The sequence below is a fragment of the Neodiprion lecontei genome, chromosome 1 (genome assembly GCF_021901455.1).
Source record: "Neodiprion lecontei isolate iyNeoLeco1 chromosome 1, iyNeoLeco1.1, whole genome shotgun sequence".
NCBI lineage: Eukaryota > Metazoa > Arthropoda > Insecta > Hymenoptera > Diprionidae > Neodiprion > Neodiprion lecontei.
In genome coordinates, this window is record NC_060260.1 from 29,918,798 (window position 1) to 29,941,124 (window position 22,327).

Consider the following 22,327-nt stretch of genomic DNA (forward strand, 5'->3'; position numbering starts at 1 on the left):
TTTCGGTAGCATCAATAACTTCGGTAGCATTATCAATTTCGGTAGCATCAATAATTTCGGTAGTATTATCAATTTCGGTAGCATCAATAATTTCGGTAGTGTTATTAATTTCGGTAGTATTATTAATTTTGGTAGTTAAAGAACAAGGTCTGACAATTTGTTCGAGCGAGGTTTTGGGCTCTATTGTGAGTCTGGGTTCCGAGGTTGCCCTTGCGCGCGGTTCCCGTGGTAGTTTTCCGCACACCGGGTACATGTGGCTCTGGTATGTCCTGTCAATCCGCACGTGAAGCAGAATTTTGTGCGCGGCGCGGTGCACTGTCTCTGATGATGACCAGGTTGCTGGCAATTGTAACACACAAATCTGGAGCTTGTGCGTGCAGTTATTTGTTCGGTAGACGGTAGAAATGGATTGGAACCGGTAGATGGAGCGGTAGAAGTTGCAGGCGAGTTAACGTTATTCGGATTTTCATTTTGACGGTAATGATTCCTGTTGCCGGTATTATTCCTAGGTGGTCGTTGGTTATAACGCGGGTCAGGTCTAGGATCCGGGGGTCTTCTATTGATGTTCGGGTTTGATCGATTTTCTCGAATAGGTGTTCTATACGCAGCATTAACATCATCGTTTGGTTCGTCCCCTAGATGTAAGTTGGCTAACGCGAATCGCGATTGACGAGAGTTAGCGCGTGCTCCGCGATATGCTAGTTCCGGTAGCAGTGAGTTTTCGGGAGTCGGTGGTACGTGATATCTGTTACTAGCCGCAAAACTCGTCTCTAATTGTCGGGCGATATCCTCTAAATCATCCAGATCTTCGAGCTCTCTTCTTCTTATCACTACTTGAAAACGCGGTAGCAGGTTTCGATAGGCATAATCCATCTCCTCGTCGTGTGAGAATCTGGGATTTAATCGATTGAAATACGAACGCATATAGGTAAGGTAATCAATGACTGGCTCGTTTTCGCCTTGCGTACGGTTACGGATCTCTTCACGCAATGTGAATTGTAAATTCGGGTCGCCGAACCTATAACGCCAAGCGCGTTCAAAATCGGAGAAATCGTGCCATTGAGGGCGTTTGTTTCGGAACCAGTATAAAGCTACTCCAGAGAGGAAAAACGGGAGACTGTTAAGTATGTCATTATCGCGGAAATTAAACAAGGTTCTTCCCTCCTCTATTCGCGTTAAGAAAGCTTCAGAGTCTTCGTTACGCGTTCCTGCAAATTTTAGATTCCATTTTCTCATGGCCTCGTGTGCGGCGAGCGTATTTGGGGTGTTATTATTAAAACGCGGCGGTTGAGCTGTCGGGAATGAGTCCAATGGCTGTCGCGGCGTGTTATGATGGAATGGGGGAGCTTCGCGACGCGCGGTAAAGCTAGGCGGTATCGGGAGGTATTCACGCGCAGTGTCTATATTTTGCGTTCGGTGTTCCAAAGAACCTCTGACATCGATAGCCGGAGCGCTGTTTCGGTTTGACGATGAATCATGTATATTACCGGGAGAAGTATTATTTGACGACATATTATTTTCTGTGCTTATTCCGATTTCACGCGTCGATTGTGGGCTTTGTCTCTCGTCCGTCGGTATTTGTAAAGACGAGGGGCCGGCTTCGGCATTAAGCATCGTTTTATCTGGAGTCGCGGGATCAGTCATTTCTCCGCGAGAAATTCGGTAAAATCGGATTAAACGATCTCGTAAAGTCGGTAAAGTTCCTTCTGCTGATAATGCGCGCTGTCTTAGCTCGTGACGTAATTCCGCTGCAGTTAATAAATATATCCACGAGTCTTTTACAGATGGCAACGAAGGCATGTATTGTTGTTTACGATTTAAAATACTGCTTGCAACGAACACGGATGATCCTGAGTGTCAGTACGCGGTCACGAGCAGTAAACACGGTCTCGCTCGTGAGTCGTCAACTATAGCGGGCGATAGAAAAAATTGTTTTCGGCCGCGCGCTGCTCTCCGCGAACAATGCGTCGGCTAGAAGTAAGACTCGCGAGGGATTATACCGTCGTCGGAATAATATCTTTAATCCGGGATGTCCGGTCCGCTAAATATTTAAATATTTTGGGTCGATTGGTCACTCAATATCAACTGTTTTTCCAGATCTTTTTGAATCTTTAGGTTAGTAACTGACTGAATAAAAGCGGGAAAAGGTTTCTCTTGTTAATAATAATTTCTCTCTTTCACTCTCTCTCTCTCTTATTCTCTCTCAAGTTTTTAATTGAATTATTAACTGAAATTTTTCTGTAGCTGGCCTTTTGTGGCCCCACGTTGGGCGCCAATTTGTAACGTTAAGTCTTTTCTGCCCCTCGTCGAGCGCTAATTTGTAACGCTAAATGTTGTTACTTTCGGATGAGGACTTACCGTTGACACTTTGGCGCGATTCTCTACTTATCCGCAATATTAAACTACAACAAAATAATTAAGTTGGGCGCCAGACGCGTAGCGTCGATTCTCAAAGAATAATATAAATCAATAAAATTAACACAAGACCGTGCAAAAGGGATAAATAGAGAACCCGTTGTATGGCTGGCTAGGCACAGGTACGATCGCGTACATCCCGGTAGAGTGGCGGAGTTCAAGGCAGCTAGCAGTAATTCCAGAATTAAAGAAAATAACCAAATAAAGAATAAACTCCAGTTAAAAGGAAAATGAATAAGTCAATCGATCATGTATTGTCGAAAAGGTTACATAGGTGAGACAGGCAAATGAGATGGTATCGATAGCGGTAGTTAATAAAATAAATTGTCGTTGTTCATAAAAAATTATCGGTAGAATAGCAGTAAACGGTAGCTTTAACACGAGAGACGGTAGTTAACAGAGAAAAATAGACGTAGGCCGAGAGATGCGATATAATGCAAGAGTTGACTTAAAACTACACGTCACTGGGCGACGTGATCTTACCCAAGTTGCAAATGACACTACGAAAATTATTATTCTGTTAATTAGAACGAGAGAATTTTACTGCGATCGGTAGAAAACAACGTAACGGTAGTTCGATAGATGATACGTCAAATTTACCATAAATTATAACCAAGATGAGAGATTGACATTTAGTAACAATTTACCAAGTCGGCAGACGATCGACTAGGTAGCCTTCGGTAGAATTATTCATACGGTAGATTCGATAATTACAATCGTTACATAATTGAGGAATTAAATAGTGAATTCCTAAACATAACTTTTGAGAGAATATCAAAATACAAAGTTATGAGAGTGAGAGAATTTCGGAGAGTTTACAAAATAAAGAAATATACGAAAATACACCGCAATACAAAAGAATAGTTTACAGAACTTAATTTAACAAAATACGGGGAAATAAATAACAGGCAAAAATAATATAAAATGGTCAATAGTACCAAAGAAAAATGCGGTAATATCTAAGGGTGATTCTACGCTCGCTTGTACTCCGTAGAACTCGATATACGATACAATAGGCACAAAAATAAATAAAAATATAATAAGCAATAACAGAAATAAAATATAAAGCACACTACTATTACAAAGAGAGTATGGAATAAAATATGAAGCCAATAGGGCTCAAAATACGATAGAAAATACGGAAGCAAAATAATAGAGATTCACAAATAATTAGAAAAGTCATAGATACAAGAGATAATTATTTGGCAGTTACGAGGTCGCTCAGATATGAAATTAATGAATTACTGAAACCATGCAGTCACACGGAAGTCGTGGACCATGATTCACACAAAATGGCATCACACGATGCAATCAAGAAACAATAAATATAATATTAATGACCGGAATCATGCAGCCACACGGCGGCTTACAGCAACTTTAACCGTGGACCATGATTCACGCAAAATCGATAAATATTACGAGAAAGAATAGAAATTGTGAGCAACTTCGTACCAGTACAATTCAAAGGCAAAAGCCTTACCTTAACGGTCGATCTCAGGCACACAAACTGAGTCTAATTTAAATTATACTATAGAATAGCAAAACTGGGAAGGAAAGGAAAAGAGAAGGAAAGGAATTTAGAAAGATAAAGGTACTCGGTAGGATAGACGGTAGAACGAGAGCGGTAGGATAGACGGTAGAACGAGAGCGGTAGGATAGACGGTAGAACGGTAGCTTAAAACGGTAGAGATGTCGGGAGAGCAATTGGAAAATTGAAGCTGTTCCTCAACAGGTCGAGCGTAGAATAGCAGGTCGTAGTTCAGCTCGCCGATCTCGCGGTTGTCGTGAGGTGATTCTTCTTCTTTGATTGGTCGCTTGACCCCCACCGCAAATAGGCCATCCCCCTGTGGCGAATATCGGTTACTGCGTGGTCGTACGTTTTCCAAAAATTACCGCTAGATGTTGTGCAATGTGCTGCTCGCGATTTCGTCGTTGACACCAACTCGTACGGTTTCATAGTCGCTCCAGTTTGCAGTCCAGGCTGCCTATCCTCGGGGACTTCTTCGACAGAGGCACACCCAGGGTGCCTCTCGGTCAAAGTTAGCGGGTGGAGAGTGACGCCTCATTGTTCACCTCCACCGGCTTTTGTACAGGCAGTAGCTAGCTGCCTGTACCTGAGGTCGTGCAGTCAGACGGTTGGCCAAACCGTGGACCACGACCCACACAATCGGTCCTCGTCGATAGGAAGGCGGCTAGTTCCTCTTTGAAGAACGATGCCCCCGGCCGCCGGGAGGATTTTTATCTCCCTGTTCACCGGCAGTCGAGGCGATACGGAAGGTTCGGATGGATGCTACCCCAGGTGTATATAAAGGTGCACCAAGGTAGCCAGTGTAGTCTGGTGAGACCGTCAGTAGGCGAAGTCGTCGAGAGCTGCAAACGGTAGATAGTGGTCCCTTGTTGATCGGGATCGTGGTCGTCCAAGTATCTTGTTAGCTTGCGCCGAAGCGCGAAATAAAGAATTTACAGAAAAGAATTAGTTAAAAGTAGATATTGCCTATTTTGTATCGAGTTCTTTTGGAGTACCCTGCTGAGGACGCGTAAATTAAAAATAATAGCGGTTGTGTGCCCTTGTGACGGGCGATTCTGAAACGCCGCGTTACAGTACACATAGACGCGTATACATATAGCGTATATCTGCAGAGATACGCTGCTGACGCCCGAGGATGCGGACTCGTTTCATTCATATATTGGTAGTAAAAATGCCGGTGCGCAAGTTCGCCTCGCCTCGCCTCGCCTACCGGTTCGGTTGTTTGGCCTTTACTATGCCCCTTAAGCCATCAAACTTATGGATATAACGTGGCTCCACGTGTCGTGATTCGATGATAAAAGAGTTGCAGTTATCGCCCAGTTGTGTGGTTTCGAGTATTTTTACGAGCCGTGGAAACGTCGTCTGTACGATGATGCGAATTTTCGCGAGTTCATTGTTATAGGTGTGTAGTATGTATGTATTAGTTGTTGGAATTAACTCGTAGCGTTCTTTTCACGAACACGGATGTGTAAAGCGAACTTATTGATCGAAATAATTATACTAATTTACTGCACATTTAAACACGTCCCATTTTTCTAATACAACCTTGGGCATAAGTTAAACAGTTTCGGACTAATGTTGCAACGCATTGTCGTCGACGCAGGTCTTGATCCACGTTTCATTTTACTCCTTTCGTTCACCAACTTGAACAAGTTTATCGTTGAATCATTTCGCAAACTAGGAGTCTGCGTACGTTTACGGCTTTGTCTGCAATAGTATAGCTACGCAGACTGCAGTGTTAGCCTTAATTCTGTTGTTTTTATTTTTACGACGATCAGTCATTAATTTTGCCAATCATTAATTTCAGAAACGTAATTAAAAAAATACGATACGACGATCAATCCGCGACTAGATTTTCACGAACATTTTATAATCTCATCGGTTCATTTATTTCACCATCATTCATGTAACGCGTCAATACAGGTGCAATGTATATTATGTACCTATGGTGCGAAAAGTTTACTCTTTATGGTTGTTTCTCTTTGTACAATATTTTTTCTTCTCCCTTTTCTTTTTCGCGTATAAAATTTCAGCTGGTAGTAAGGAAAACTGCGATCGATCAAACTCCGCTATACAATGAGATATTCTCAGTTTTATTTTATACGCTACCTATAATGCCCGTTGTGTGTCGATTTTGAACCAGCTCATGTGATTCACATTATATTCGCATCTGTCATATTATTTCAATCTACACCGATTACGTGTTATGAAGTACGTGTAGAAATTTATCGATTGAAACGAAACTCGAGAAATGAGACGATAAGAGAAAAAAAAAAAAAACACAAAAAACTTTACTACGGTACTCTACTTTTATTTCACCGGAAAAATGCTGAGCGGTTACTTAAACGACGATTCTACAGCTGCAGGTTGCACGAAGTTGTAGACGCGGGTTGGAAAAGAGAAAAAAAGTTGAAAAAAAAATAAATAAAAAATACTACCGTTCAAAATGCGGGAGGACACTCTCCAGAGATTTGTCGTCTGTAAAATACGTGACGGGAATCAGTTTCAGCCATTTTTCTGCCAAGTATAAAGTACACATATCTAGGTTCTATATTCGGCGTGGATAGCCGGAAACACGGATCGACGATATTGTACGAAATATATGATGTCTTTCAAATCGTCGAGGAAAAATCACGCAGGGAAAGAGAAGAGAAAATATAGGACGAGACAAGTTTGACATAATATTCATGTTTATCGTTGTATATGGAGGTATGTCTGTTCCACAGGTACAAATGCACGCGTATATCTATGTTGACGTATCGGGTGTTAAATTTTCTGTTCTCTCATCCGTTGACTTGTTCCATGCTTTCGTTATCGCATCGAGCCTTTCGTCTTTTTCATCATCCTGATACGTGTGAAACCTTCCAGTATCTCTCGTTTTATTTGTAACATACGTATACTGCACGCTGTCTTGTCAATCACTTCTTTTTCTCATCTTTATCTCATTGTCGAATCGTCTTCTTTCGGAGATTTTTCACCCCTTTCCTTCATCGTCGTATTCGACGGTACGAAAGACTCTGATCGGATCAAATCTAACAGAAATTTACCTGATCATTTCGCATTGATCCGAATCGGCTTGTGAAATTCGTCTGGAAGCATCTAATTTATTATTCGTTGTGTTTTCGTGCAACGGATCAATGTGCTATGTTGTTTTTTTTTTTTTTTTTTTCACGGATGCACGAGTAAAACATGAATAATACATTCCGTTCTGTTCGGGTATTCGCACGGGGTTTTTTAATCCTTGATTCTGGTTTTCCGTGTACGTTGGATTTTAAGCAGCAGACGATATAGGTACAGTATATGTATGTACAGCATAATAAGCATTGTATCATAGCCGAAATTGTGCTATTCAAACTTTTCGCTGGTTATTCGCAATGAACAAAAATTGGCAGGGTTTTATTATTTTTCGTCGTTTATCAGTCGCTTATCTTTTCCCCAAAGTGTCTCGCATGAAAATTCCGGCGATAAATTGACGAACGATAAACGAACGCGGAGCTTTGCAACGATACGTTTCGCAAGATTATTTATCACGAAAGCATCTTACTATATTTTACGAGGCGCGTATTAGCGGCGAAACTTACATAAATTCGAATCTGTATCATGCCTGCAGATTACAAGGAAAACGCGAAATTTCGGTAGCTGTTCCGTAATTTAGATCCCGCGTTGTGAATCGCGCAAAACATTAGCATAATAACGAGGCGGCCCTTACAGCTTCGCCAAGTTTGCGGTGAGTCGTCTACTCGATTGTTCGTCATGCCGCTGAATTTTGGAAACTCCCGAGAGAAGGACCGACTACGCTTATTATACAGGCCGTACAACATAACCGCGGTGCATGGCGCTGGAAATTTTATTTATATATATATATATATATATATATATATATATATATATATATATATATATATTATATATACGTATGTTATGCAGAGCGCTTTCATGCTCGCCGCGTTATTAAAAAGGGCAAAACGCTACGCAGCGGTTAGCCAAGCGGAGGTTTTTTTAAATTTTTAGTCATGTTAAAGCACCGAGCGTGACAGCCGCGTCGTTAAGAGAGTGACTTTATAAGCTTAGGTGAGAATATTGCGAAGCGTAAACAGCGTCGAATGTATATTTGCAAATCTTTAGCGGTCTCGGATGGAAGCGATGTGATTATCGTATTAAAAAGATTTAGAAGCGAATTTTTACCATTTTGACGAAAAGTTTTCGAATCGAGCGTATCGGTCTATTTTATCACTCGGCATCGCGAGCCTTTTCATCATCCCCTCCCCTCAACTTTTCCATACCATAATTGTAATAAAAATCACTATCAAGCGCAAGTAATGTCAACGGGAAAATTCTTATCGCTTCACGTGTGTACTGCGACTTAATTTGCAAATCCTCGAAATTTGTACGGCAACGGTTGCAATTCTGGTTTCTTTATAATCGGAACAGCCTATAGATATGCGAATATCAACAGTCGGTGTCACATGTACGTGATATAGAATTTTTAAACTCATTGCGCATCGTCCATATTTGAATAATTTTCATTGAGATGTATGATTTTTATCATATTGAAGTTAGTAACGTTATCGTAACGGTTTGTCCTAAGGAAAAACCGTTGTTTCGCGATTTTGGGATTGCACGAAATTCGGCAAACCGTAATAAAACGATACGTAATCATGTTTCGAAATGTTAGTTCCTTAAAAATAATTGTAAAGTTAAGAAAATAGTGAATTTTTCCTCGGTACTTCGTTACGATAACGTTAATGATTCAAGCATCGTTAATTTTTCACAAGTAACGACGCGCGAAGGCTTTTATAAATATTTAACGCGCATCGCGAAGATGCTCGCGAATGAGCTAATATCTTCCCCGGATATTATGTTTTGTGAAAAATCGCGTGACGCTTGTTCAGCGTGTGTCGTCTGTGTTATACAGAGCGTGATATTCAGCGGGAAACGCGTGTAATGCTAGCGAAGATACAGACGTCGTTTGTACAGCTAAAAGTGACTTATCTATTGTCCTTTTGTTTACCGCGGCATGCCGTTGAACACGAAGTTGCGGTGTTGAAGCAGCAGTCGGTGAACTTTGTTGTACGGTTATAACATCGTACCTTGTCGCATTGTGCAGCTTGTACGTCAGCCGTTTGCGACAGTTCACAACTCTCGTCGTCAGACGGAAACTATTCTTGCCCGCTCGAGAATCGTACGAGTAATCCAAACCATCCACCAACTGGTGTGTGTGCGATATGTATGTACCTACGGGATATGAACGCTTTCCGTTCGTGTTGTTTGTGTAATATAGGAAGAAAAAGGGCGAGTTTGCTCGGTAGGTAAATGTAGATGTAATACACACCCTTAATGTGCGTGATGGTAGTTTAATTGCGGAATCGTGGATTGAAATATAATCGACGCGAATCAAGAGATTTTCTAATTTCTTTTACGATTGTCACAGATTTTGCATATTTACAACGTATTATTGAAATATCGTGCCTTGCAATTAGATACTTTTGCTAAACTGATAAAAAATCATTGGGTCTTGACGAAAAGACACGTCGAATGATTTGTTTTTTTTCTCATTCGCTAAAAGTGCATTCCGGTAAGTAGGAAAAATTTATTCTCTCAAGCAGCGTAAGTAACATTTTCGTTAAGGAATATGGGCGCTTTGTTTCGAATGATTGAGAGAGATTTTCCTTTTTTTTTTTTTAAATCATTCATGTATCACCAATCGCGAAAAGCATCAGAATTGTTATTAAACTCATCGGATTTTGAGATAAAACAGGATTATTTTGAAACGTAAATCTTTACAATCCGTTGGACGTAACGCAGTCTTGCAATTTTTTATCGACGATGCTGTCGTTCTAAGCTAACGTCGATTTTTATCCCTGAATAATGAGGAAAAGTTATTTTATTATAGCTGCAATATAAAACTGCAAGAGCGCAGCATTAACCTATAATAAATGGAATTAAACTAGCAGCGAGAGATCTCGCATAATACTTGTCGGAGGATCTCTGTGGAGCTGTTGATGTTCCCTGAAGTCGTATTCTTTTCTGCAGCGATCAATAAATCTTCTGCCCTCAAGTTAATTAGACATCAAGATTTAATGCGTGCTTCGGTGTATAAGAGCCGAAGAGGCGAGGATTCATCGTGCGGAGTTCTTGTCGGAAAGTTTGTTCCCTCTCTCTCCGGATAAATTGTTCGCTGCACAATATAATATTCCGGTAAATATGAAATGTTTAAAGTGAATATATAATTTGTGTCTTCGTGTGCAAAAAAAAAAAAAAATAAAAAAAAAAAAAAATCAACTTGTTCGATCGAGTTACGAGAAAAGTCGACGTAATTCAAATTTCAATCAATCACCTATAATCGTATTTAACCTTACGAAATTCGTCAAATTTTTTCATTCGGTAATTTCCAGGGCTTCACGAGTGGAAGAAAATGAATTATTTTTCATCGTTAGCTTTCAAGCATTCTTGGCCTAGTCGCAATTTGGGGATTTGCCAAGGTGACGAATACAGGCGCGTGTATCTGTGTGTGTTATTTTTTTTCTTCATATTGCACGGTGCTTCTTTCTTTGCATCACTCAACGAGTGGAATAACGGCCAATTTCGGGAAGCCTGACGATATACAGGAGTTAATTTAATTACGTATTACACGTATAACGAAGGCGCCTGTAAACGCGAAAAGCGGTTGGTAATTTTACTCGGCCAATAAAGCTTGGTAATTTGAAACATTAGGCGGTAAAGTCTGCGGCTGGCTGGCTCACGATCAGGTAAATAAAATAAAGCGTCAGGTTAAACGAAAAATATACTTTACTTCGGTTTTATCTAATTATAAACCATTGGGTATAGTATCGCACCTATGGTTACACAAATACACGTATGTATAGGTATCTGCACTGCGAAGCGGTAGGCGTTCCGTTCCGATCTTTCGTCATAAAACATCCGATGGATTCGTTTTATATCTGACGACGAGACTAGAGTTCCTGCAGGGAGCTCGTGTACGTATATACAAAGTATATAGCTCTTCGTTTGACTAGCAATAAGCGCGAAGACAGACGTCAAGGTACCCCGTAAAATACGGAATAGGACGGAATAAAACGGAATAAAACAGTATTAGACGCCCGGACTGAGAAAGTTTCTCAGGTAATATTTCACCGTTCAGTGTTCAGGAGCCAACGGGCTTTGCTGAAACCTGCTACAGTGAAAAACGAAAGGAGCAGGAGAGAGCGAGAGAGAGAGAGACGCGACTGGAGAATGGACCGTCTGAATATCTTCCTTTACGTACCTAGGTACAGTATATACGTATATTATTGTATATACTGTGCGTGCGGGAAAGCCGCGGCTGGAACAGGATAGTCCTGCAGGATATAAGCCTGATATACAATGTGTTTCGGGTGCGATACGGTGCAAGAAATACTTCTCGGACGCAATTTCAAGGACATCAATTCCTCGACCAAATTCTGCCCGGATATGTGTAAGATCACGGATGTTCAAATTTTTGGCTACTTAAATAATGGAATGGTTGAAATTATAATTGTATGTATTTATCCAAGTAATACGAAAGATATTTTGAGCGGAAAAGGTTTTTCAAATTTATGTGAATGTAATATTTTTTTGTTCTACCTTTGAAATTTTATCTGAAAATAAGGGGAGGATCGATGAATTCAGGTTTCGAACGATCGTAAAACGAAGCGTTAATTGCAAGTGTCCCGAAGTAAATTTTCAGTTACGGATTAGCAAACAGACGGGCAAAACCTGTGTAATGAAAAACAACTGCGTTCGGATTGTGAAAATCTCAATGCTGGTGGAATTGTTAAGCCGCGTGATTAATTATTCGACTTTTACTCTCGGGCTGATGGTGAATTGTGTTTGTTGTTGTTTTTTTTTTTTTTTTTTTTTTTTTTTTTTTTTTTTTTTTTTTTTTTTTTTTTTTTTTTTTTTTTTTTTTTTTTTTTTTTTTTTTTTTTTTGCTTTATACTTTCCGCGATAGCGAAAATACTTTTCTTTCATACTTCTCACCGACAATCGAAGCAGTTTTAATATACGTACGCTATATCCTCTCGGAGGATATAAGAATAAGAACGAGAAGATTGAAAAATAATTTTTAAGGGGCACGAAGGGGCTTCGCTTTCCCCCCATCTCAATACATGAGCATTAATCTTTGATACGCGTGAAGGCTGCTGGATGATTGAAACGGAAAAAAATACGAACTCCCTTTTGATTAAAAATACTCAGACTGCAATCAATAGTCTTGTACATTCCAACAAGTGTTATTCGAAATTTATTACATCGTCTGTCTTGCTATCACAAGAGACACGTACGATACATTGTGTAGGATGATGAATCAGCCGTTGAACAATGGGCGTTATTTATACGCTATTCGAAACAGTATTACGGACAGTTTCGTATTTTTACTTTGTGCAAAAAAACGAATTTCTCCAGCAGCCATGCAAAAGCCACGAGGGTAAATATACATATAAGGTATAACAAATTGATACATACTAACGATAAGTTTACCTTGGTGACGTTTAATTTAGCGTTTATTATGCTTTTCATTAAAGTTTGCAGTTATGCACTTCGATAATATTTTATTAAAAAGGCGTAGCGCTTAAGGGAAATATTCAGCCTCGAGTTTAATTAATAAAACAGAGTTTGAGAGAAGGCGGGCAGTCGGCACTATACTGATCGAAGAAGCCCGTAGAACCACCACAGCGGAAACTGGAAGGACGAAAGAAGCACCGTTAATGGTTCGAATTAATAATTGCAAGTCGGCACGCGATTCGAAGCTTTTTCGCCGTTGCTCTGACCGCGATATTTTCTCCTCCATTCACCGTTCGCGTGTGTGTAACGCGAACGCATAAGCGAATCCGTCGTCGAACGAAACTTTTGCCAAATTATCGCAGTGTGCTTTACTCGACATCTGGCGGAATTTCTTCTTGAATAAATTCATTCGAGCGGTTGAATCCAACCGAAGACAAATTATGTTCTTCGCAGGACGTTGGAATGCAAATTCAACTCAAACAAGGAAGGACGTGTAAGGGCGAAGCGAGGACCATAGGATGTATAAATTATTTATAAAAACCGACCGCCCTTCGTTCACCCTTCCCATATAAGCCAACCCCTTTTTTTCATTAACCCGAGCAATCGTCCGACTAAACCTTAATTTGCTGTGCGATAAACGTACGGGCGACGTATTTTTGTATTCTTGCCTTTTTTTACCAACGGGAAATGTAACCGTGATAAAAAAGGGTAGGAAAAGCTAAGATCGCAACAACATCGAGCCGTTACGTAAATTTCATTATCTTCACGCATATTTCGTTATCTCACTGGCTATTTTTACCTTTCAACGTATACATTCAAATATCTTTTTCACGCGGATGAAACGAACGTATGAAGAAAAAAAAAACAAAAAAAAAAAAAAAAAAAGAACGCGACCGCAAGATGAGCAAAGTTTTTCCGGTATTTCAAAAGTTTCGCGAGTAATTAATATGGACGCTCAGATATTGAGACGGATATGTTTGCGGAACTTTTTTTACCTTTGTTACATTTTTTCGGTGAGTAATATGCGGTAGACCGCTTTCAATCATAAAATTCCGACGGTGTACATCCCTCACATTTTGCCCGAAGCTTCGACCGTGCGTTATAATCAATCCGATGTTTGGAATCCTCGACTGAATGGATTTTTGTCTTTTTTTTCTTCCTTTTTTATTACTTTCTTTTTTGTTTTTCAAGCAAATTTTTCATTCTCCGTCCGCCTTTGATCACCGCTTTTTCCCAATAACCACTCATCGCTAATCGCAACACATACGGTATCGTTGTGTCGATGCCGTGTATTTTTTCTTTTGTCAGAAAGTTGTGAATTAGCTACTATTTCGGTGTTGATAAACATCATACACGTCCACTGGGATATGTTTAGCTCGATAATTACCCGGTATTTTTTTGAACCGTGAACTGTGCGGGGTTGGACGATATGAAACCGACCGCCCTGCGTGCACTTTTGGGTATTTAACACCGACAATGAATTCCGATTACCACCCTCGTTTCAGCGCGGTGGATATTTTGCGCTGAAACACCCATTAGAAGGTAGTTTAAAAATATATACCTACCCGTGGTGAATGACGCCCATTGGGAATCCGGGTACGTTTTTTTTTTTTTTTTCAATCTTCTTTTTCTCTCTTTAAAACGCGATTCGAGTTGTATAACCTACCCTAACTTCCGTCGAATTACAATGTGACGAATGAAGTTCACGTATGGAGTTTCAACGATACTCGTTATATTTTATTGAAATATATCACGGCGAGGCAATAAATTCATAAAATTGTCCGAAGTGGAAATTTAGAGCGAAAATGTATGTATGAGAAATTCTATGCGCGGGTTTCACTTTTGAGTTTCATGTCGGACGGTTGCCGGTCCAAATTTTGTTTCAGTTTCGGTGTATGGCACGGTATTCTTATATACAATCACCCGATTTTTTAGAAGCGATTAATCTTCGAATTTTTTGGTCACTTTCAATATTTTTCAAAATGACAGAAAATTAAACGGAGACTCACAAGGATTTCAACATGGTCTTAAAATCTTTTCGATTTTTTCATTTCGAATATACACTGATAAAAATTTCATTTGGTATAGTAACTAGACAAATTGAGTAAAACAGGTATCGTTAAAAAAACTATTTGAATATTGTTGGAATTACGAAAAACGAGGTACGCGTAACCATTTTGCGCTATTGTCGATACGTTTTTGGTAATTGCGACGCAAAATCAGTCTGTTCGGTTGACTGTACTTCTTTAGTTAAACCAGGCTTTAACATCAATTTATTGTCGTACAAGCATTAAATTTTCGCAACAGTTGCAAGAAAATATAGTAACAGTGATCGTAATGAGAAAGAATAGTAACGGATACTAGACTTTCTGATAACAGCTTCACAGCTAATTTTCATTTTGTACCTAGAACTAAATCTTTCGATTGCGGTTAAAAATGAAAATAGTTAAGGACCGAGCGGTAACCGGAACTAAAAACTTCTCTCAGTGTATTACAGAACACATGGATTATTGCAGATAAATAATAACGATTTGTTGCAGGCTTCCATACGTACACCCACAACGAGAGCGCTCACACGGTTCGCGTCGAGGATGAAATTCTGACCGTCAAGTACGAGGATGGCCGCTGGTCAAAGCCCTACTACGACTGCGGGGGCGGCAACATCTGGATGCTCACGTACACGGTGCCCTTCTTTGGATATGCCAACGACACGTACTTTTTCAAGTACGTACTTTCCTGCACGCCTCTTACTTTCCCACCTCTTCACCCCTGCACGCCGTATACGTAGTTACGTACGCCTTTTGCAGCCGGAAGTCACGATTGCGCGAAACGACCCTACACAAATGGACCGTCTTTGCCCCGGGGAAAATTATACACGTTTACTTTATCGGCAAAACCCTTGGCATCACTTAGCCGGTCGATGTATCGTCTCTGTGCTTCGTTAACGCTGCACAAATCTCCGATAAATCGATCACGGGGATTATTTTTGTGCATCTACGCGATCTGCATAGCCAGATTCATCGGTCGATATTCACCTCGGCGTTAATAAAGTTCAGTAGTTCGAATCACGTATTCGGACGTGTTGTAGTAGAATGGAATAATGCCTTGGTGGTTTTTGTTTTTTTACTTTTCATCACCTTTGCTGATGTAAGAAAAGTATTGGTTCCGATCGAAAGCGACGTTTTCTAATTTCAACGAGCCTCTACGTTTTCGTACCTCTGGAATCCGAAACATCGATTTTTAGAAAAACGTCGGTGTGGATGTCGGTACGTCGGTCTGCTCAAAAAAATTCGAAGCTCGCAGGATTTTACCACGAAATGATGGGCTTGAAAATATGCCATGTCCCGTTGAAATTGAACTTCCGATTCTACCGGGAATGAGAATCGATTTTCAATGTTTTACCGGCAAGTCTATATTTTTTTCGGGTTTTTTAAATAAGCGGTTACGTTTTTCTCAGTTTATATATTTATTTGAAAAAAATGTTATAAATTTTTTGTTTTTCAGAATTTTTCTTTTAAAACTTCGAAAAAACTATTTTCCCGGCTCGTTTTTTTTTTTTTTCGTTTTTTTTTTCTTTTATAATACTTTTACCGATGCGAGCTTCCTTTACCCGCTATCGAATTATAACGTTACCGTATACTCTTGGCGTTTTCTTGGAAGTCGATTTTGTTTATCGTATACTTCTTTCGATCCTTACTGGAAAGTTTTCATTTTAATTGCGAGGAAAGAATAGATCCCGCAAACTTTTCCTGGAGAGGTGGTTCATTTTCTTGCCTTGTTGTAAACGGCGAGGTCGAAGTCTCTGTCAGCTATAGAATAGTCGAGTTGATCAGTTTTTAATCTAAAGCTGCATCGAGAGGAACAGATGTTCCGCTGATTCTCTATTATAGACTAGTGGAATTGAACCACCGAGTTCATTTGCGCTGTGGGCGCCATCTTGTTTTCGATTAATCTCCTTCTTCACGTGCACATGTCTCGTATTTTCCCACACCCAAATCATTCTCACTCAGACCTTGCCCAATTTCGTTCGCCAATTTTTTCTTTTTCTTTCTTTTTTTTTTTTTTCTATTCTACCATATATTGTCACGACGTGAACACCACTTTTCGGGGATGGAAAATTTCGCGAGTTTTCCATTATTTCACGTCAAGATCTGTCCTCGATAACTGCACAGTCGAATTTTGCACCCAAATAATTTATCGTTGCTCGGTGGTGGCGACGTAAACTGCTGATCATAAACTTCGCACGTAATTCGTCAAGTTATAGTTACACTATTGTGTATTTATATTTATTATATATCTATACTGACTTTCCAAAGCACGACGTTAACGGTTATTGATGCGAAGGTGGTGAGAGTAAAATAAATGAGAAATATTTATACAGGATACTCGGATCAGACAAACCGTTTAACGTCTTATATGACCCTCGTAGTATCAAATTTCAATGAAGTTTTGGATATTTTGTTATTTTGTGACAGTTACGTGTAAAAAAGGGTTTGAGTCTGGGGAGGATGTCAGTAAGTGTCGGTAACAGGAATCTGTATCCAGAACTCTCATAGTATCACTACTCCCACGTATAGTGACCATTCCATTATTCAGTCGCCACAGGCAGTAGGGAGGAATGCAGAGTAAAAAGTGAGAGCTTCGTGAATTATGGAACATAAACTCTACGTCGCGGTCTTGCGGTATACCTAATACCGTAAAGTTATAGGTATACTAAAGACGATTCCGAGAAGAGTAAGCAATGAGGTGATGGAGAAAAAATCTAGAAAAATACAAAAAACAGCTAATGCTGGACGATGTGGTGACGTCAAGCGGCTCTCAACCTCCTCCTCTTTTCTCAATCTCCTTACGTTTCTGTTGCATCACCCGATCCACGTAGTCCTATTAATCCAGCTACGTTATTACTAAGCTGCAAAATTCAAAATGAAACTAAAACTAAATTTTCCCGTCTTAATCAAATTGTTAATAAAAAACGGCGTTCAGGAACCACTAAATGTCAATATTAAGGGCTCAAACTTTCACACGCGTATTGTTTCCTCTTCCTACAATTACTACAAAACGTGTGACTTTGAAAGAAAAGAGTATTTTCTTCTTCGGTCCGGATTTTGAAGAGGAGGAAAACTAATGTGGGAGCGTTTTTTTTTCTAATCTCACTCGCAGACTTGTAACTTATACATTTCATCGTATGCGAAAAATAATATATATATATAACTATATATAGTAAGTATACGTATTAAACGTGTAATACGTGACATCTTTCGGGTAAAATTGTGGTAGGCAGATTGTTTTAATTTGCATACATATACCCTGAGGAAAAAAATTCTAGTTATTTGCATTTTGTTGATACAGTGCAACGGCACGCTTAATTGGATTAAATTTTGTTTCGATGAAATTGTTGTTTACTTGTTACTGTGAAACAAAGAAGTATTGGGTTGGATTTAGAAAATTCCAGTTGGTACAATAAAATGAATTCATTTCGGGCTGCTGAGGCAATAAATGTTAATTGCTTTAATTAAATTTCTTTCCGTTTGAGTGAATTCACAATATTTTTTGTTCGGTAAAATATTCTGTTAGCATCCCGCAAATAATTCATTTTTATGAATGAAAGAAGTTTTCTGAATTCAATTGAATAACTGGTTGTATTGTAATTACAAGAAAAGGTTTCGTAAGGTTTAATAAGGATTATAATTTTGTGTGCAAGATTTCGTGAAACCGAGTAAATTAATATTATTATTTATTATGTTTTTAAATCTGATAAATTTGTTTTCGTCAGGCAGGGAAACGTATTCATCACGAAACACCTTGTCTATGAGTTTCGATTTTTTTTTTTCTTATCCTATTCACCGATAACTTGTACGATACGCCTTGCAGCTAGGGAATGAATTTCTTGGTCCTACATAAAATACCTCCGCACTGATTTTGCAGTCTGATTCGTCCATGCGTTCACAGCTGCTTTGATGTTACAGCCAGCTTTGAAATTGCTTTTCATCATTATATTTACCTCCCATGCCTCCCCTTTTCCTGTGTCAATCTGTCAACCGCGCAAAGGTAAAGCTTCACTAAAGACACGATTTGTATGGAAGACGGTCGTACAGCTTATATTTTACAAAGAATTAACTTTTCACATAAACGTATGTTCCTCGACTATCGCTCTATTTGCGCATGCTTTGCTTTGCGGTTGAAATGCGTTTTCATAACTGAATTAGAGTCGACGAGCAAAATTGGACGAGGGCTTGAAATTATTCCTCGCATCTCGTATGTTTTTCATAATTGAGTTTTCGAAAAAAATAATCTTTAGTAAATTTTCATTTTTTTCAAGTTGGAATTATACAATCTGTCAAGCATTCGCATTGGTGCTTTTTAATTTGCCAACCGATCCGTACATCCAAGTGATTTCAATTATTAATCCACAAGCCATTAATTTCGCGCACGTTACTTAATCGGTAGGTATTATGTACACTAAGTATCCGTAATACTTGGACGTGCAGTCCTTGGCGTCTGTTAATTATACGATCTCATTCGCTAACGGTACACTCCTTGAGATGGATGATTTCCGTGTCTATCACGGCAAGTGCGGCTGTTAAATAAATAAATCAATCTCAATTCGTAGCACACATCGATCAACATCATACGGCATTGACCCAAATAACGCCCCACCGATCCTTCGGCATGACTATATCGCTCTGCAGGTACTAAGACACGCTGCAGGGTATAACAAGAACTTACCGAACAGTAAACGCAACTGTATACCTATATCGACGAAATTGTGGCGAGTGGTTATAACCCAAGTTGGATCGGGTACATGCGCTCCGCACCATCCATATTATATGGAAACGGGAGAAACCCTTTTTGTTGCACTTTCGACGGATGCGAATTACCGATAATTCACTCAAATTTTATTACGATATCTGCGCGTGTCGAGTCCGGAGTGGCATTTGGCTAGCGACGAACACTTCGGTGTTCCCGAATATTTGCAGATGTTCGATTATACGAGAATTATATGATTATATGAGAATTCACGAGCTTTTCCCGCACAACGGCAGTGTGCAATCACATCGAGACCGCAGAACGAACGGACGAACAAACGAACAAGAGTGGAAAAGAGCCAGAGCCACGAGATTGAACACGAGTTGTGTCCATGACCCAGGCATCCAGTTAGCTTTTAGAGTTGTCCCATTTTCAACCGTGACGTTCTCGCAACCAACTTGTAGCCATTCCTGTCGCGCGGCAATAAAAGAAGATCTGAATATTCTGCTCAACTTGTTTGCCACGCTCAAGTGTGCTCGAGGATTTTGCCACGCGTTCTCCTTGTTTTAAAATTCTCCTCTTTTCCGCAGCGAGAACGCTCTGAATCATTGCCCAGAAATAGAGGAAACTTGTCGTTGCGTTAAAAAATTGTATCGGAACAGTTTTCACTCATTGAGATTATTGACTACGCGTAAAGTGACCATCTTATACAGATGCAAGGTAAGCGTACCGGTTATCGATACCTTTAGACCCAATTATTGACTCTTCTATTTTCAAAAATTATAAATTCACGACACAAATTGTGAATTGCTAGAGGGTTAGACACTATAAATTTATTTTTTGGCAATCTTAGAACTAAGTATCAAACAGATAGACAATCAAAAAAGGTCAATAATTGGGACAGGGTCCGTAACTGGTACACTTACCTTTAATACCGCGAATTAAACACCGACGGCGTAACAATTTAATGCACGACGCGTATATATTTATATACGTATATGACGTGTCAAGATACGAGTGTAATAATGGAAAGAGAATTTTGATGAGGAGAAGAAAAAGAATAAGACGGAGCAGCTAAAAGGGGAGAATAATTGTAATAAAAATGAGAATTAAGTTTGGAAAACGTCTTGTTGCCGTTGGCTGTAATTTCGTGCAGGCGACGAAGGGCTGAGGGGAGGATTACGAGGTTACTTTTAGGAAAGGAAATCGCCCGGAGATGACGTTGGAAACATTCTTTGCACGTTGTCATGTACAAAACGGAGTTTATTAACCCCGTATGGTTCGAGGAGAATCGCGGAGTCTATTATAGGCAAAGTATGAAGAAGACCGGTGAGTGGTGCAGGCTAAGGATTGAGGGATGTCGTTCCCTCGGGTGTAACATCTGGGCACGATGAGAGACCGAGGAAAGTTTCATTCGTCGGAGTGAAAAGGACAGCGAGCTTCTTTATCGGTACGAAATTGAATCGAGTTCCAAGATTCAACGCGGTTGGTCCTTCGAAGAACGTCATGTATATATATATATATACATAAACTACCACCGATAGCCACGAATCGGTGATGGCGGCTTCGTCTTCCGCGAAGCTGTGCCGCTTTTCTAACCTTTTCAGGATATGGAAGCGAAGAAAAATGAAAGGATCAAGGGAAGCTTGAAATACATAAGGGCGAAGAAAGGTCTGAAGCGAATATAAAAAGAAAGGAAAAAGTTTTCGATTGTACTTTCTTCTCATCCAGCGAGTTTACATTCGCTCTGAGATTTTTTGACGATGAATTCTCTTCCGTTTCCCGGCCATATTGGAGAAATTTCGCTAGCTAGGCTTTCAGTTTCATATGCAAGATTACTTTTCTTAGCACAATTACGTAACGATAACGTAATTTTAGTATGATCGAAAAATGACGGCGTAAAAAACAGTCTGCCTGAAAAAAGATTTTACCCTTCATTATTTGCTCTGCAAAGAGAGTATGTACCTAATGAAATTTATATTCCCTAATTAAATTATACTGCGGGTATATTACACAAAAGTGCCGTACAAGGTTTATTTACTATATTCAATTTTCATTGTGTCAGCTGCGTTGGTTTGTTCCGTAGTAAAATAATGAAGTTTATTTCTGTCCTATACGATGGAACGTGGCCTCTTTTACTCCCCGCGGTGATGTCCCAGGATACCAGAGTTCCTCATCACTGTAACAAATTTAATTACAATCACGGACGCGGTGCATCAGGCTGCAACGCCAGACCTGGCCGCAGCGTATCGGTTAATAAATGCGGTCGGAAATGTTCCCGGCGTCGTGGAAATTCGAACAAAGATCGACGTCTTGGTCGGACGGTGCGATCTTTCAAAGATAATTCGAAGCGTGCACCGCGATCCCCGTGACTGAGAAAAACTCCGAGTCATAAAGTGGAAACGGACCTTTAATCCGGCACACTCGATAATGGTCCGCCGGTGGCGTCGCGGGGGGTTCGGTCAAAGATGGCGGACAATGCCAAGTGAGGGAGATTATTGGAAGAGAGCCCTCTTCACCGGGGTAGCGGCTAGAGCACGAGCCATCTCGGCTTCGCTCTTCCCTAATGTACTTTACCACCCCGTCGGCGACGTCGCGACGCTTTGAACTCCGTCATGCGCTTCGAGAATAACCAACTCAGCTGTTCGTTCTGCAGCTCGTGTCTATACGCTTCCCTTGACTAATTCAGGGGATGGATCGGAATGACGGATCGGTTACGCTTTATATTCGACCGCCTTTCATCATCCACCGGATGATCGGACGATGCCGCAAAATTATTCAACTAGAGCAAACAGGCCCTGCTTGTATAGATTTATTCAAGAATCGGCCTGTAGTCGGTCCGTTTGATATTCTCTTTGGAAGATGACTCCTGATCTTACGACGAAGGGCTTCCGGGGTATCGAGAAGCCTGATTTCACAGTTTACCGGTGAATCGGTAGCGAAGCGGAAACGCGTTTTCGACGGAAAGTTACTACTCTCTGTGATCAAATATCATTCTTCCGAAAGTTCATCCGTACATCTTGTCTTGTATGAAAATATTCTTCAAACGATTCTTGTCGCGTGGATGGATATCGGACACGCGTAACTCAGCGGAAATGTAGAGAGGGCTTAGGCTTC

At 40.1% G+C, this 22,327-nt stretch overlaps 1 protein-coding gene across 2 annotated transcripts in view; it reads left to right on the top strand.

Moving 5' to 3' along the window:
• Positions 1-22,327, top strand: part of LOC107221729 (probable G-protein coupled receptor 158) — a 149,019-nt gene that overhangs the window by 52,821 nt on the left and 73,871 nt on the right. For both annotated transcript variants that reach the window (XM_046740823.1, XM_046740829.1), the window contains one exon: positions 15,004-15,187. In XM_046740823.1, the coding sequence (XP_046596779.1) occupies positions 15,004-15,187 (184 nt within the window). The remainder of the gene's footprint in view (positions 1-15,003; positions 15,188-22,327) is intronic.